A 16,456-nucleotide genomic window follows, 5' to 3' on the forward strand; every position below is an offset into this window, starting at 1 on the left:
ACGACATGACGACTCGTTGGGGGGTATGGCCATTTAGTAGGGGTCGCCACCTCGATCCACTCGAGATTGGGTCTGGGTAGCAGAGAAGAAAATGGGAGATAGAGAGGAGAAGAGAGAGAGAGAGAGAGAAAGGGGACTCGGGTCGACACCGGACCATCTCCAAGTGAAGTTCAATCAATTCATGGAGCACTCCAAGCTCACTGGTTAGTCTCAATCTCAAACTCGAGATTTCATGGTCTGGGCAGAGGAGAGAAGGGGGTGGTAGGGGAGAAAAGTGTTTATTTTATTTTAATTAAGATCTTTAAAAATAATTTTTTATTGTATAGTTTTAGCCACATTTGATGTTTTTATAACATGCCATCTGCCACGTCAGAGACTACTAACTGCATCAGTGTCGAATTGACGGAATGCAGTTGATTACAATATTTTGAAATTTTTTGCACTCAATTGTTAAAAAAATGTTTTGTACCAAATTGTTACATCTATAAAAAAAAAATTGTACTACCTAAGCTTTCTATCCCAATAGAATTATGAGACATATAGTCAAACATATTTTTTTTTTGTTATAAGGGAAGCTCATGGGCATAGCATATGAAAGCATAGAAATTATATATTAATATTATAAGTATAACTAATTTTACTAATTTTGATTAATAATTTATTTAACAATCCCATGCAATGCACGTGTAAAAACTAGTATAAAGTAAAGTAGAATTGACACAATAAATGTGCATCATTTAGTCCTTCTTTTATTATAATAAATATAAATATAAATATAAATATAAAATGTGTATAATATTTATATTTAGTTAAGTATTTTAAGTATCTGCACTACATAAATCATGAAACAAAAATAGAATTTATGACCCTAACGATATATTCTTTAGAAATTGATTAATTAAAAAAATTAATATATTCACTTATATAACTAAAATGTGAAATATTCAAAACATTTGACTAAAAAATGCATGTAATATTTATAACGGCTTATATTTAAACAACTATAGATAGAAACAACTAAAATATATGAATCATAAAAATTGTAATTTTTTGGTCTGAAAAGTATAATCTTGACAAATTAATTAATTGAAAACGCAAAATATTGTTGCTATTGAAAAATTAATTAATTAAAAAAGTAAATTATTATTGCTAACTACCTTAAAATAGAAATACTCAAACACTTTATCCTGAAAAAATTTGACAGGCAAATTAATTTAATGAATTATATGATTTACTAGGTTTTCTTGCTCGAGCGTTGCACGGAACTTTTACAACAAATATATTTCTATTGACATAATTCAAATATTTTTTTTACTTATATTTCAAAAGTACTTATATAAATTAATTCAAGCAAAGCTTCTTTTTAAATTTTTTATTTTTAAATTAAATATAAAAGTAAATATTATTTAAATATTGATGTTTCAAATCCTATTTCAATAAATATTTACCATTTTAACCACATTTATTGCGTAGTTATTGACCTCTTTAAACCTATTATCAATAAACATTTACCTCTCTAACCCCATTTATTATATGGAATACAACAAAAAATTAGAAAAAACTCTAGAGAATACCGATCCCATTCACCTTGTGCAAAATATTCACTTTTAAGTTCCAAAAATAAGCAACAATGCACATATATTACATAATTAATGCGTCGAAATTGATTATGTTTAAAGCATTATCAATATATACTATGATGTATTTTTATTTGAAAAATATTTATATTAAATCATGTATATCTCTTAATTTCTGATATATAAAGAAACCGATGCTAAAAAGGATATAAATAGAATGCGAGACTTATAATCAAGCATAAAAATTATATATTTATATTAAAAGTACAATTAGTTTTTCTAATTTTGATTAATAACTTATTTAAAAATCCCGTGCAATGCACCAGTAAAACACATCTTCTTTGTATAATTCGAAAATTCATTGTCCGTTAGGCCCCACTTGCAATGCGGCCCCAATTAACAACTCAAACCAATAATTCCACCATGTTTGGAAAATGAGGGTAAATAATTGTCAACGGGTCACACTGCATTTGGTTTTAGAGTTGAGTTAATTCGACTCTATTCAACTTTGTATATATATATATATATATATATAATTAAGTTGTAATGATTGTGTTGTTAAATTATGAGAAAAAAGTGTAAAAAAGTAATGAATGATTGAGAGAATTTAGTATTAAAAATTGAATTGAATTATTAAAAAATTGAAGAAAAATGGAAAAGTAATAATTGTGTTGTTGAATTGAAAATAAGTGAATTGAAGTAAAGTAGAGTTAAAATTATGTTCTAAAACCAAATAAGGTGTCAATCTGTGAAGATTTCCTTGGACTGCTCTTGGTCTTGATAACGCCAACTAGATTGACCCGTGGTTCTCTCATAGATTTTGAATGGAGGATAGACGGGATGATGCGAACCCCACGAGACCTGCCGCAAGACCCGACAACAAAGACTGGAAATCGAACCCGAATCGCCAATAGAGATTAAGAGGGATGTAATACTGATCCGATGGTTATAGAAAACCAAGAACCAATATTATAAAGGAATGGAATATTGACCTGATGGTTATAGAAAACCAAGAACCAATATTATAAATAGCCGAGAATTACAAGCATCCATGCTTACAATCACGGAAGGTTGCCGAAGAACAACATAGAAGAAAATTCTCACCAGTGTTGTCTGAAAGTCCCTCTAATCAGCTATTCAACCTCCTTTATATAACCCTAGGAGAATCTGGAAACTAATAAACTTGGCAACTGGAATATCTTTAGTTTCCTAAAACCGGAATTAATAGAGGAAACTAAATAAAGGCCCCTCTAGAATATCTGGCAGTCTTTTTATTCCTTATTCAGCATCTCTTGGCTTTCCTTATGCGTTTACTCTAATCTTAGATGGGCTATTAACCATCTCAAGACAAGTTAATTGGGTAAGACCCTTTAGAGACCAATTCGAATTAGTCTCCTCTTGGCCCAAGAAACCCGCAAATGAGTTCTCCACAGCTTGCTGGATTTGTCTTGCCTTCGCTCGTGTGATTGGTCCACTCGAAACATGTAAGCCTCCGAGATCTTGTGCATCAGCTCCCTCTTCACGAATCCCACTTCCGAGCTCGTGTGCTTCAACCCCATCATCGTGCCCACGATCCTCATCACGAAGTCCTTCCGACCTAAGCTCGTCGGTTTGACCCCGAGTCGTATCACGGGAGCACCAATTTTTCGAGTCTTATTATTGGAACTGCCACGCCCGACGGGCTAACTTACGAAGGTGTATTAGGGGTTTATCCGAAGACCCCAAAAAAATCGAGGTCTCATATGGAAACTACACGGGGTTGTTTGGATCTATGGAAAGTTGAAACTTTTCCAAGAAAATCCCGACTTTCCAACCTAGTTTACGCCGTTTGGCGGGAAAGTGATTTCCATAAAATTCTTTCCCGAGTTAATATTTTACGTTCCGGTAAACATTTTTCGGTTTAAACACTAGGTATTCTTAAATTATGACCGTGGATCCCACATCTTTTCTCTAAAAAAGTACATTATATATTATAGGGAAAATAGCCTCACATAGCACAGTTTTTACCTTATTTTCACTTCTTAGCACATTTTTTAAAGTTGTCACGATCTAACACGAATCACCATTTTATTCCGGGACCTAGCACACCGTTAAATTTCGTCTAAAAACCGTTAAACACTGTTAGACAGAGTTTAACAGTGTGCTAGATCCGGGAATAAAATGGTGATTCGTGTTAGATCGTGACAACTTTTAAAAACGTACTAGGAAGTGAAAATAAGGTAAAAATTGTGTTATATGAGGCTATTTTTCTTTTTTTTTATTTGAAGATTCACTGCCCATTAAAATCTGAAAATTAGCGTGGAACTTTATAATAATATCAAGAACATGGGTTAAAAGTTTAAACTAATTTTGAGATCGGATGGTTCACAAAAACTATCAAAATCAGAATACCCAAAAAAGGGGTAAATATTTTTTATCTGAAGATTCACCATCCATAAAAATTTGAAAATATGTGTGGAGCTTTATAATAATATTAAGAACAGGGGGTAAAAGTTTCATCTTGTTTTGAGATCGATTCACAAAAACTATCAAAATCGGAACACCGAAAAGATAGGTAAATATATTTTATCTGAAGATTCACTGCCCAGAAAAATATGAAAAATCTGTGAGGAGCTTTATAATAATGTTAGGAATATGGAGAAAAAGTTTCATCTCGTTTTGAGATCGGACGGTTCACAAAAACTATCAAAATTAGAGCACCGAAAAGAAGGGTAATTATTTTTTATCTGAAGATTCACTATCCAAAAAAATTTGAAATTTTGTCTCAAGCTTTATAATAATATCAAGAATGTTGGGTAAAATTTTCACCTCGTTTTGAGATCGGACTATTCACAAAAACTATCTAAATCTCAACACCAAAAAAAGAGGTAAATATTTTTTATCTAAAAATTTGTGTGGAGTTTTATAATAACATCAGGAACATGGGGTAAAAGTTTTATCTCATTTTGAGATCAAGCGATTAACAAAAACTATTAAAATCGAAACACTGAAAAGATGAGTAAATATATTTTATCTGAAAATTCACCACCTAGAAAAATCTGAAAATCTATGAGGAGCTTTATAATAATGTTAGGAACATGGAAAAAAAGTTTCATCTCGTTTTGAGATCGGACAGTTCACAAAAACTATCAAAATCAGAGCACCTAAAAGAAGGATAATTATTTTTTATCTGAAGATTCACAACTGTTTTGTGTGGAGCTTTATAATAATATCAAGAACGTGGGTCAAAAGTTTCACCTCATTTTGAGATTGAAAGATTCACAAAAGTTATTTAAATCACAACACTAAAAAAAGATGTAAATATTTTTTATCTGAAAATTCAACACCTAGAAAAATCTAAAAATTAGTGTGGAGGTTTATAAAAACATCAAGAACATTGGGTAAAAGTTTCATATTGTTTTGAGATCGTACGATTTACAAAAACTATTAAAATCAGAACACCGAAAGGAGTGGTAAATACTTTTTAAGGGAAAATAGCCCAATGTAGCACAATTTTTACCTTATTTTCACTTCCTACCACATTTTTAAAAATTGTCACGATTTAGCAAGTATCATCATTTTATTACCAGATCTAGCACGCCGTTAAACTCCGTCTAATGGTGTTTAACGGTTTTTAGATGGAGTTTAACGGTGTGCTAGATCCAGGAATAAAATGGTAATTTGTGCTAGATCGTGACAACTTTTAAAAACGTGCTAGGAAGTGAAAATAAAGTAAAAATTATGCTATATGAGATTATTTTCCCTATATTATATTATTACACACATTTTTCGTAATTCAATATATTTACCAAATACCATAATCTTATTTTTCGACCTTTCACTCATGTAAAATGATTCCCTAATTAAAATTTTCTTGTAGTCTTCATATTCCCTATAATCTAACGATCGGCGAACGAAAAGGTTCCGAATCTAAAAAACCTTTCAATTTACATTTTTCACCTAATAAACGAAATTGGGAAAATGTGGAGCTGGCCTTTGCTGTACCTTAAACCCTAAGCTGAAGCAGTGGAACAGTCAGCCGACTACCGAACTTAAACCCTCTCCTCCTTCCTTCGGTCAACCCTGCACTCGCGCAAACATGTCATATACTCGCCACCTTCGCCGGCTCTCCACCTCTGCCGCCGCCGCGGCGACCGCTGCCAACACCACTAGCGCGGCCGCGCCCTCATCCTCAGTCTCCATTTCCAAGGCCAAATCGAAGCTCCAATCCGAATTCGATCCCGACAAGGCCCTAGAGATCTACACCTCTGTCTCCAAGCACGACTCCTCCCCCGCCACCTCACGCTACGTCCAGGGCCTCGCCGTCCGCCGCCTTGCCAAGTCCCGCCGCTTCTCGGACATCGAAGCCCTAATGGAGTCCCACAAGTCCGACCCCAGGATCAGGGATGAGCCCTACCTGTCCACCCTGATCCGCTCTTATGGCTGCGCTGGTATGTTCGATCACGCCCTCAGGACCTTCTCTGAAATGGAGCAATTGGGCACCCCGAGATCCGTCGTTTCTTTCAATGCCCTCTTAACGGCCTGTAATGCCTGCAAACTGTTCGATAAAGTTCCTGACTTGTTCAATGAGATGAGCTCTACATACAATATCGTGCCCGATAAGGTCTCCTATGGGATACTTATAAAGTCGTATTGTGAGGCCGGTTCACCTGAGAAGGGGATGGGGGTTTTGCGGGAAATGGAGGAGAAGGGCGTGGAGGTCACAGCGGTCACATTCACGACAATTTTGGATGCGCTCTACAAGTCGGGGAGGAGCGCTGAGGCAGAGAGGTTGTGGGTTGACATGGTTTCTAAAGGTTGTGAGTTAGATGCAGCCGTGTATAATGTTAGGCTCATGAATGCCCAGGATACAGGGCCTGAGAGCGTGAAGAAGATTATCGAGGAAATGAACGAGAAAGGGGTAAAGCCTGACACTGTTAGTTATAATTGCCTTGTAACCTCGTATTGTAAAGCAGGGATGATGGAGGACGCGAAGAAGGTGTATGAAGGCTTGAGGGGGAATGGGTGTAAGCCCAATGCAGCGACCTTTAGGACCTTGGTGCATTATAGGTGTGAGAAAGGGCAGTACAAGAGGGCATATTGGGTCTTCAAGGAGAGTGTACGGGCTGATAAAATTCCCGACTTCATGACGTTGAGGAGATTGGAGGAAGGTTTGGTGGAGAAGAAGTATATGGAGGAGGCAAAAGGGTTGTTGAGGACAGTGAAGAAGAAGTTTCCATCCAGTAGTTTGAATGCATGGAAGGAGGTTGAGGAGAGTCTTGGATTGGCTTCTGCTGCTGCTGCTTGTGATACGGCATTGTAGCTCTCTCCAGAAGAGGATGACTGAGAGGCTGCCGTTTTGAGTCTTTTATGTTGGATTTCTGTGAAAGATCTCGGTTTGAGCTCTAGTTGCTCCTTTGCATTGCAGAAATTAATTTGTCTATTGATTACTTCATGGCTGTGGCGGGATGATGTGTTCAGTAACATTTCTGCAGATCAGGGTCGGCACTTGATCCTTTTAATGGTGAACTGGAGCTATATAAATCATAAAATGTAGCAAAATGGTCAAGCATTTTTTTTTTTTGGTTAGAACGAACTTGTGCCTTCTATTTGGTGCAATGCGACTTTTGCTCAGCTCTTTTTCATAATAAGTAGTTAGAAGCTTATAGCTCAGTTTACGTCTTTATTAGTAAAATTTGCTTCTAGTAGTGGTGGTAGTGGTGATCGTGGAAGACCGAGACAGTAGTTCAGAGTTTTATTCCATCATTTTACCTTGGATTGACTTCAGGAAAAGCCGAGTTTTCGTATCGAGTCGATATAAATAAGCTATAATGACGATACTGTGGCTTGCTGCAGCTCATGTTTATTGGTTGAATTTCTGGATTGCAATTCCCACTGGAGGTATTTTGGAATCAATTAGTAGTTAAGAGTTTGATTCCTGGTAATTCCGAGGAGTCTCTCGGTTACCTGCAGTGAAAGGTTGTTTATACCAAGCATGTCTTTGATAAACTAATTTGCTTTTTGACCCTGATTAGTGAGCTGATTCACGTGCTCTCACTAATCGTGGCAAGGACCTATTTACCATGTCATGTCTTCGGAAGCCTACTTCATGGTTACTTTCAACATGACATCAATTGTTACTCAGAGAATCACAATGGAAGAGGTTGATTCTTTGTAATAATGATTTGAAGAATTTACTTACAGCTAGTAATTGATTAGTAGCCTGGAAAAAAAGGTTTGAATACATACTAGGAATAATGGATTAATATATAAAAGTGTGTCTCATCTCGTCTGCTCTACACCAATTCATTTTCCTATAATTTCCATCAGCGTTAGCTCAGTCCCTTGCCACCAAACTGACTAACATTGCTACTTGGCGAGCAACAGGCACAAAGGGTCAAAAAGACATTCAAGTAGAGCAACCATAGTGACGATCATTATTCCCTCAGCATGGTTTTATGTCAAAAGCAAACATTACAATACCAGCAGTCCTAGAAAACGACCAGAGTTCGAACTGCAAGCTAATACATCTGGAAAAAAACCATACCCACAATCTTATATCACACAGACTCCCTAACCAGACACCTTCCAAACTACAAATTACGAATCTCTTCTGAGAGGCAAACTATATTTAACTAAGAAAATACGACACAAGTCCAGAGACAATACGGCATTATCCTTTTTATCCGTCGTAGTCGCCTTGCGCAAACTTATTTTCTGGGAAGAAGACCGCCGTCACGATATTCCCACCAAACTTCCTTCCATTCAATCCCGTCCTTGCTTTGGCAGAACCTTCCATATCTGCGTACTCCAAGAACACCTGAAAAAAAATTAAGGAAAAGATAAATAGCTGGAAAATTGCACCATAGAGGTAAGAGTGCATGGCACACCACAAACTGGGAGTAGAACCGGTCAATATGACAGTGAATGACCCATTCTACTCTAATCATCTCTATATATATATATATATATATATGTATGTATATACAGGGCTGAATTTCGCACAAGGAAGATCCCATTTTAAGATGCTTCCTTTATGGGAAAATTAACCGGTATGTCTGGACTTTCTCCGATAGAGCAAGTAAAACAAAATATGCACGACTCAATGCCGGGGTTGAAGTCATACTTGTAAGAACCAAAAAAGAATCAAAAAAAAAACAAAAATTAAAAAAAGATAAGGGCATAATGATTGGAAAAAAGGATCACTGCAGGGAAAAACACGTACCTTTCCTACACCGGGTGTAGGTTGTCCATCAGTTCTCGGACGGGGTATCACCACATTTACCAGCATCCCTGCAAAATTTGTGATCAGAAAAAAATATAATAAATGAACAAGAAATAAAGATAAGGAATCTCAATGGTAGAGCCTGATTCTTTATGCAGCATATAGATGAAGAAATGGCTGCAGGACAAAGATAATAGGGAGAGAGAGATTCAGAGCTGTGCATACTATAATAAATAAATAACCGGACAAAAGGAAGAGGGGAAAATGCATTAAGTCCTCACCAAATTTTCCTCCTTCCTGCCTCATATCTTCCATAATGTCTTCATACTCCGCATCATCGTTAAGCTCATCCGCAGAAACTACTTGTGTGAGACAGACAACCTTCGTAGCCAGAGCACCGGGTTGATACATAAGTTTCTACAAGATAGAAGGGTGAAGCATTAGTCAAAATAGTTGATCAAGAGAACATATGCAAAGAAGAGTTCCTCTCATGAAATATTGCCAGATAGGGTAATTTTATGTTTTCTAACTAAAATTTTTGCAGCGAACCCATATTAACATGCACAAATATGTGGGACACCAAAGGAGCTTTACAACAAACATAAATGCTAAAAGCTTAACTCAGAATAACAGCAGCTCCTAAGTCTCATGATTGAAACCAAATCATAAAACTTCTTAATGATAGCAAAACAATTTCCAATACCTGCAATGCTATTTGCTGTTGGGCATGCAGTAGAACACTCTCTTGTTCAGGTTTAGGCTGGTTAGCGCCTTGGTTTGCTCTCCTGACAGTAAGAGTCTTGTCACCCATTTTTATTCCATTGAGAGCTGCACAAGCTATGTCTGTAACCGAGAGGTCTTGGTAGACACAAAAGGCATAGCCTTTTGAATTTCCTGTTTCCCGATCCTTCACAAGATCAAAGCCCCTAAGTGGTCCAAATGACTCCAGCAGCTCCCTAACCTGGGCTTCTGTGAAATAATATGGCAGCCCTCCTACAAAAATGCGGTCTGGACCCTCCAGCCCACCGGCGGAGCCAGGTGTCAATCCAACAGCAGCGAGATTTAGGTTTGGATTTGGCTGGCTGGGACCAAGAGTCGCAGCAAGCGAAGGGTTGTAATCACTAGGCCTCCGAACCTTTACTGGTGCTCCCTGAATTTAAGAGGAATTAGATAAATAAAAGTTAGCACCATTTTACATAATATATAATATATATGATAGTTATTTCCTTTTATGCTTTTCTGCTAGCCATGTATACAGGCAAAATTCATCAATTCTAGTGAAACAAGCCAATCGTCCATCGAACAAGTCAATTGTCCATTGTTTTAAGAACTCGAATAGCTGCTTTATAAAACTACATTTATAATTTGTGCAAGATGTGAACCAAGCTAGAGGAACTGTTTTCAGACTATGAATATTTACATGTAATGAGAATATTTAATGGACAAACTAAGTTCTCCAACTAAATTCTAATGCTGATCAGGCAAAAGGTTAATAAAATGGGTTTCATATTTTACTGTACTCCTAACAGATCAATGGATTAGAACACAACTTTCCCATTAAATACCACTGCTACATACTTGTCAAACACTAATGAAAAAGGATAAAGCTCCCCCCTCTGTTATTTGAAGGTCAAATTTATTTAAAGGAAAGATGCATTACCTCAAATATAATGCCGTCTAATGCCATTGCATTACTTGCCTCCTCTACTGATCTCATCTCCACAAAAGCAAACTTCTTTTCGTGGTTTATGTAAACATTAACAACAGCATCCCCTGCAATCAAGCAATGAACATAGTCACCCAGATAAGTGAGAGAGAGATAAACAACTGAGTTTTAGAGATCAAGTCACCCAGACATCTCAGTTTGATCAGAAAGTATAGCAACATATCATTATAGAAAGTCAGCATACCTGGACCAGCAGTGTTTCCTCCTATAGCTGCCATAACCTGGCTGAAAAAAGTTGCAACGGACTGCAGCAGAAAGTCCACAATGAGAACCAGTAAATCATTGACACCAAATATAAGGGGAATTAATTAAACACGGAGGATGCAACAAACCTGTTCATTGGCTGTTGGAGGAAGGCCCCCCACATATACTCGCCTAGCATGCCTTGTAGCCTGTAAAAAATTAACAATTACAGAGATGCGAGGAAAGCAGAGAGGAGGGAAGAAAGTTTAAACAGAAAAAAAGGTTAAAAGGTTTGATCATCAAACCTGCTGAGTCATTGCTTGGACAGGCATAACAGGAAGAGTGCCAAATTGCTGCAATGAAGGATGGCACAAAATAAACAAAAGTAATTTAAGACATATACATGTAAAAGAACGTATGAAGAAAAATGATATACACCTGAGTTCCGAATGGAAGCATGTTAGGAAACATCCCTGGAATGGTCGGACTTGGCCCAGGAACAGGACCTGAAACAAAAGGGTGAGGTGATCTGAACATGTAGTTGAAATAAAAGCTTACCACCAGCAGAGCTTGCTATAAAATACATATATATATATATATATGTGTGTGTGTGTATATAATATTCTCAAAGTTCATGTCTGAAAATTTTAGAATTAGATTAACTGCCTCATCTTGCATTGCATTAAAAATATTTTATTGTGCTTCTAAAGGGGAAGATCAGGTTTATATGAGCCATGGGTTAACATGTTTAAACTGAACTACCAAAACAGGTGATAGCTGCAGGTTGAAGTCGAACAAGACCCATCATACCAGTGTATCGATTCCTCCTTGTACAAAAAAGCTAGAGAAGTCGGCTCACGCCTATTTGTCAGCACAGTGGGGCAAGGAGCCCAACATTGCCTTCTTAAACAAAAGACAAGACACAGAAACAAACAAACAAACACAACACAACAAAAACCAAAATCTCAGTTCCAGGAATTATTTTGCAAAGAAAACAACTAAAAAGCAGTACGCCCAGGCAGAGACGCCGAGAAAGCTATACATGCATATAATATGGAAAAATTCAGCTTACCAAATTACACCATGATATTTGTACGAAGTTTCCACACTATATCCAACAAAAGAAATAGTTACATGGCATATAAAGCATAAATATAAGAGGAAGGACGCATACCAGAAACAGCAGTGGCAAGCATTGCAGAAGGAGGAGGCGCCATATCAAAACCACTTATCCTTTTGCTGCAAGTAGATGATGTTAGCAGTAATAAACAATACAACCATCTGAGACAAGGAAAATCAGTAGCACTTAATACTCAGAATATGGAACAGGAGAAAACCAGACCTAGGGCATAATGATAATTTTAATACAAAAAACCTTCAATAGACGAGGAAAACTCCAATTCATACAGTATTAGTGATCATAACCAGCAAGAACGTTATATATGAGACGTGTCTGTTGCACATTTGTAACTGATTTTAAGAACTTTTCCTGCTCAATCTCCTAAGGTAATATCAGCTTCAAAATAATATGAAGGCACCCATTAGCAAAGTAATGAGAAACAAAATTTTCTAGAGACAATTACAGTTTCAAAGATGCAGTGTTGTAAATTTTTACTAGCTGTAACAAACATCAGGAAGTGCAATGGATTATCTTTCCCATAATGCTAGAAAATAATATAACATGTCAGGTTCTTCACAAGAAACAAAATCTTGACCTTCATACACGGATGATTAAATCCATCAAAACTTCTGTTCAAAATCACACTTTCAGCAATTTGGAGGAATGTCCAGTACAATATGCGATTGCTGATGTCCAAACTCTTGTCAAACCACAACTAATGTAAAGACAACAAGACTATTAATTGTTACACATGCTGTACCTCTTTGAGCGAGAACGAGAACGAGACCTTGACCTTGATCTGCGCTCAGATCTTGAAGAGGGAGATCTAGAACGTCGCCTGTGCCTCTCCTCCCGGTCTCTATCATAATCTATGTTCCTGTAATTTTTGAAGTAACCATGTCTAGTAAGTCAAGAGATCATAATCAAGAGAACACATGGATTTTGCACATTGAAATTAGTGCACGTTTTCCACAATTATATAAACTAGTGCACTTTCATGAACTATATTTTTCAAAATACAGTGAGGTATCAACTGGTAGCATTTTCCATTTTTCCTCAAAAGAATTTAAGCCACATAACAAAATGAGCAATGCATAACCATGGTCTTTTACCTGTCATAGTCCCGGGTTCGGTGATAATCATCATCATCTCTGTCTCTTCCTCGTTCCCTTCTTTCACTGCGATCTCTATGGCGGTCTCTGTCTCGGTCCCGATCCCTATGGTGGCGGTCACGTTCCTTATCCCGATCACGATCCCTGTCCCTTTCCCTATCTCTACTTTTCTCCTTGTCACGATTTCTCCCTCTATCCCTATCCTTTTCCCGGTCACGGTCTCGGTCTCGCTCCCTCTCCTTATCACGACTCCTATCCCTTGCCTTTTCGCTTCCTTTTAAACTGTCTCTATCATGATCATGAGAACGCTGCATTCATTCAATTACATCAACAACTTCAATGAACAAGTTAATTAAACTATAGTAAAAGATAAATATATCACTAAATCAACCAATAAAAGATTCTATACATTGCAAGCAACTAATTCTAGACGAACACGTCATATCAGAAAAATCCATGCTTTACCTCTGTATGCAGAGATTCAGGCTAAACGCATTCAACTTGGTCTGTAGATCACTGGTTCTATTAAAACAAAGTAGAAAGAAAGATATATATCTTCAAAAACATTCATGGATTTCATGGAAAAATGCTGTATTTATCCGGTTAGCATGCATCTGTAACCTAGAAGGTTCAAACCGAAGTTTGAGCAGGACCCGTGAATCAGCGAAGGGCATAATGCAAAAACCGCAATAGGCACGATTTTAGCAGAGTATTGGTCACCAAACCAAACTATCCAGAACTTAAACATTCCCGAAATTAAGAAATACTTTCACAACACACGCAGACCACTGCAGCAAACGGAGCCATAATTGCAGTTGGGACTATATTTAAGCTAAAAGTACCGCCAATCAGAATCCACATGCGGGAAAGCAAACCTCGCAAGACAAGTAATTGATTTACCCTAAACATTTCTCCCATCGATTAGAAACACATATCACGCAATCCGTTATCGGCCGGCTCAAACTTCTCCTAAACCCTAAAATCTAAACAGAACCCCAAAATAAGCTTCAACTACACAGGGAATCAGCGACTAACCTGCGATTTGGAGTCGCTGTTCTCATCGTGGCCGCCGTGGCTGTTGCTCCGAGGAGCCGGAGAAGAGCCGCCACGGTAGCTGTCGAGATCTTCGCCGTTCCCCTCATACCTTCCTCCTTCGTAATCAGTCATGGCTTCCTGCTCGATATGATTCCGTCCCTCTCAGTCGGCGTTTTCGGCCTTCCAAAGCTGCGGACGGCTGTGAATGGGGTGCAGATCAAGAAGGAGAAGAAGAAGAGACCGATGAGGAGTGAATTCGTTTTTTCTAGGGCCCGACGTGTATGTGAGCGTGGGCGATGTGCAATATATACCCCGAGGAACCAGGGTAATTTCGTAAAAGAACACTTCTACAATTATTATTATATTCTTGAATAAAAAATTATCATTATTATTAGGTTAATAACAAAAAAAAAATCAACTTTTTGTAATGCAAACTTTTTTTTAATATAAAAATGCACAAACTTTCGATTTAATAACAATTCTAACACAGTGTCAAAATTTTCATTAATTTGGACGGATTTGAGATCGTAGAGGGCGTCGACGACCCCAATCTAGAGGGATGGCGTCGACAACTCCAATTGGGGGTTGAGAATTCTCCCGATTTCGAGAGGTGGGGGTTCCAATTCCGGCCACCACCCCCTGATTGGAATCACCGATGCTCTCTGTGACCTCGATTCCGTCCAAATTAAAGAAAAATTTGATATTGTGCTAGAATTGTTATCAAATTGAAAGTTTGTGCATTTTTAGATTAACGAAAATAATTTATGATAGAATTGTTAAAATGTGAAAAAGTTTATATTTTTTTTAGTTACCCTTGTTATTATTACTATTATTACTAGTAGTGTTCTGATCGAGTTTTTTTTAATAACAATTATTAATGTTACTTAGAATTTTCAACAATAACCAGAAGTTTAATTTTAAATAGTTTAGTGACAATTTTACTATTACTTTTTTGTTTAAAGTGTAGTAAATATATATTTAACCGTTAACATTATACAAATTTGATCTCGTAAATTTTCTTTTGGAAATATAATATTTTGTTATGTCCTTTAAATAATTAAAGTTAGATTTCGTTTATGATAACTCAGATGTAGATAGTGGCACATTTAAAAGGTCTATGAACATTCTTATGAGTATGGTTTACGTTGAATTAAATCTCGCTCAAATATGATGATTCAAAAAGCATAGATAAAAGTGTTTTATATCCCCAACTTTTCTTCTCGATATATATATCATATCTTTAAGCAATATCTTCATCAATTCTAGTATACTATTATCTCTACTGCTATTATATATATGTATATATATTATAATAATGAGAGAAGGACAGTGTTATCAGAACCGGACCGGATGATGAACCGGAAGGGGTACGGGGTCATGGGTTTATGGGTCCAACCGGGGGTTCGATGGGTCGGACCGCTCGTTTATTTAAAATAAAATAAATATTCATATTATTAAAAAAATTATGATAATTAAGATAAAAGTATGATGATTTTAAAGAAATATAACAATAGTATAAGAAAGTATCTATATTTAATATTTCTTACTTCAAAATAAATATTTTATTTTAATAAGTACTTAAAAGTAGAGTTAAAAGAACAAAAAAGTGGTGGTGGCTTGGTTGGTAGTATGCTAATATGAAAAGTAAGAGGTCATGAGTTCAAATCTTTACACAACCAACCAATTTTTACATTAAATAGGAAACCCATAAAAACCCATAGAACCGGCCGGTTTAATGAAATTTTGCTTAAAACCGACCGGTTCAATGGGTCCGGCGGTTCAAAGCTGCCATTTCGGTTTTTAGGCGAACCGGACCGGACTTGGTGCCGGTTCCCGGTCCGACCGGTCGAACCGGCCGGTCCGGTCCGGTTCTGATAACAATGGAGAAGGAGGTAGTTTTCGGTTTCCGATATTACTCAATATAACAATTTGTGTTATTATTTAAATATATAAATATATACCACCGATCGAGGACAAAATCGTAAATTCAATTAAACAACGACCAAACATATCTTTTTCCCCTCCTTTCTCTCTCTTTCTCCTCTCTCTCCTCTCTCTCGTTTCTACCGGTTCCCTTGCTTCTACTTTTCAGCTTTTATTTTTCTAATTTTATAATTTGATCCCAAAATTAATAAAACTTTCTATTAATCTGTATAAAATAATCAAACATATGTTAGGAATTTACGAAAAATAAATATATTTTTGTAAAAATTTTGACATAACAACAGAAATATTCATATTAGACCGAACATAACGCGGATTACGTCTTATAAAACTAGAGGGGTACTTTTCGCCTCTTTTTTGATTACCCAAATTGCCCATTCCATAAATAACTAGAGCAATGATAACCATTGATAAGGTAAAATATTAAAAGAAAAAGTAACAACTATCCACTTCTCTCGTATCTCCAATTTTTGCTCCCGATTTTTTCCCGACCTCCCCCCCTATAATCATCCTCCTTTAACGTTAGCGTTTTTTCTCCTCCATGACGTGACCCTT

General features: G+C 36.7%; 2 protein-coding genes across 5 annotated transcripts; one reads left to right on the plus strand and one right to left on the minus strand.

Annotated features, from left to right (window-relative positions):
• Positions 1-5,534: 5,534 nt before the first annotated feature.
• On the plus strand, positions 5,535-7,229 carry LOC116210051 (pentatricopeptide repeat-containing protein At4g36680, mitochondrial). The gene has a single exon (XM_031543853.1). It carries the CDS (start codon positions 5,656-5,658, stop codon positions 6,877-6,879), a length of 1,224 nt encoding a protein of 407 aa, XP_031399713.1. The 5' UTR covers positions 5,535-5,655; the 3' UTR covers positions 6,880-7,229.
• A 741-nt stretch (positions 7,230-7,970) lies between these two features.
• LOC116210050 (splicing factor U2af large subunit B-like) lies at positions 7,971-14,243 on the minus strand. 4 transcript variants are annotated; one of them, XM_031543850.1, is made up of 13 exons: positions 13,958-14,243; positions 12,923-13,230; positions 12,571-12,687; positions 11,865-11,929; positions 11,129-11,196; positions 10,996-11,043; positions 10,840-10,899; positions 10,692-10,752; positions 10,442-10,554; positions 9,485-9,931; positions 9,063-9,198; positions 8,782-8,849; positions 7,971-8,376 (listed from the first exon to the last, which is right to left on the minus strand). In XM_031543850.1, the coding sequence occupies exons 1-13, from the start codon at positions 14,087-14,089 to the stop codon at positions 8,239-8,241; spliced, it is 1,761 nt and encodes a 586-aa protein (XP_031399710.1). In that variant the 5' UTR covers positions 14,090-14,243; the 3' UTR covers positions 7,971-8,238. The 4 variants fall into 4 exon arrangements, with proteins under 4 accessions (XP_031399710.1, XP_031399709.1, XP_031399711.1 ...); XM_031543849.1 differs by having other exon boundaries at positions 11,865-11,971; XM_031543851.1 differs by having other exon boundaries at positions 8,782-8,958; positions 11,865-11,971.
• Between the last annotated feature and the right edge of the window lie 2,213 nt (positions 14,244-16,456).

The sequence above is a fragment of the Punica granatum genome, chromosome 6 (genome assembly GCF_007655135.1).
Source record: "Punica granatum isolate Tunisia-2019 chromosome 6, ASM765513v2, whole genome shotgun sequence".
Classification (NCBI taxonomy): Eukaryota; Viridiplantae; Streptophyta; class Magnoliopsida; order Myrtales; family Lythraceae; genus Punica; species Punica granatum.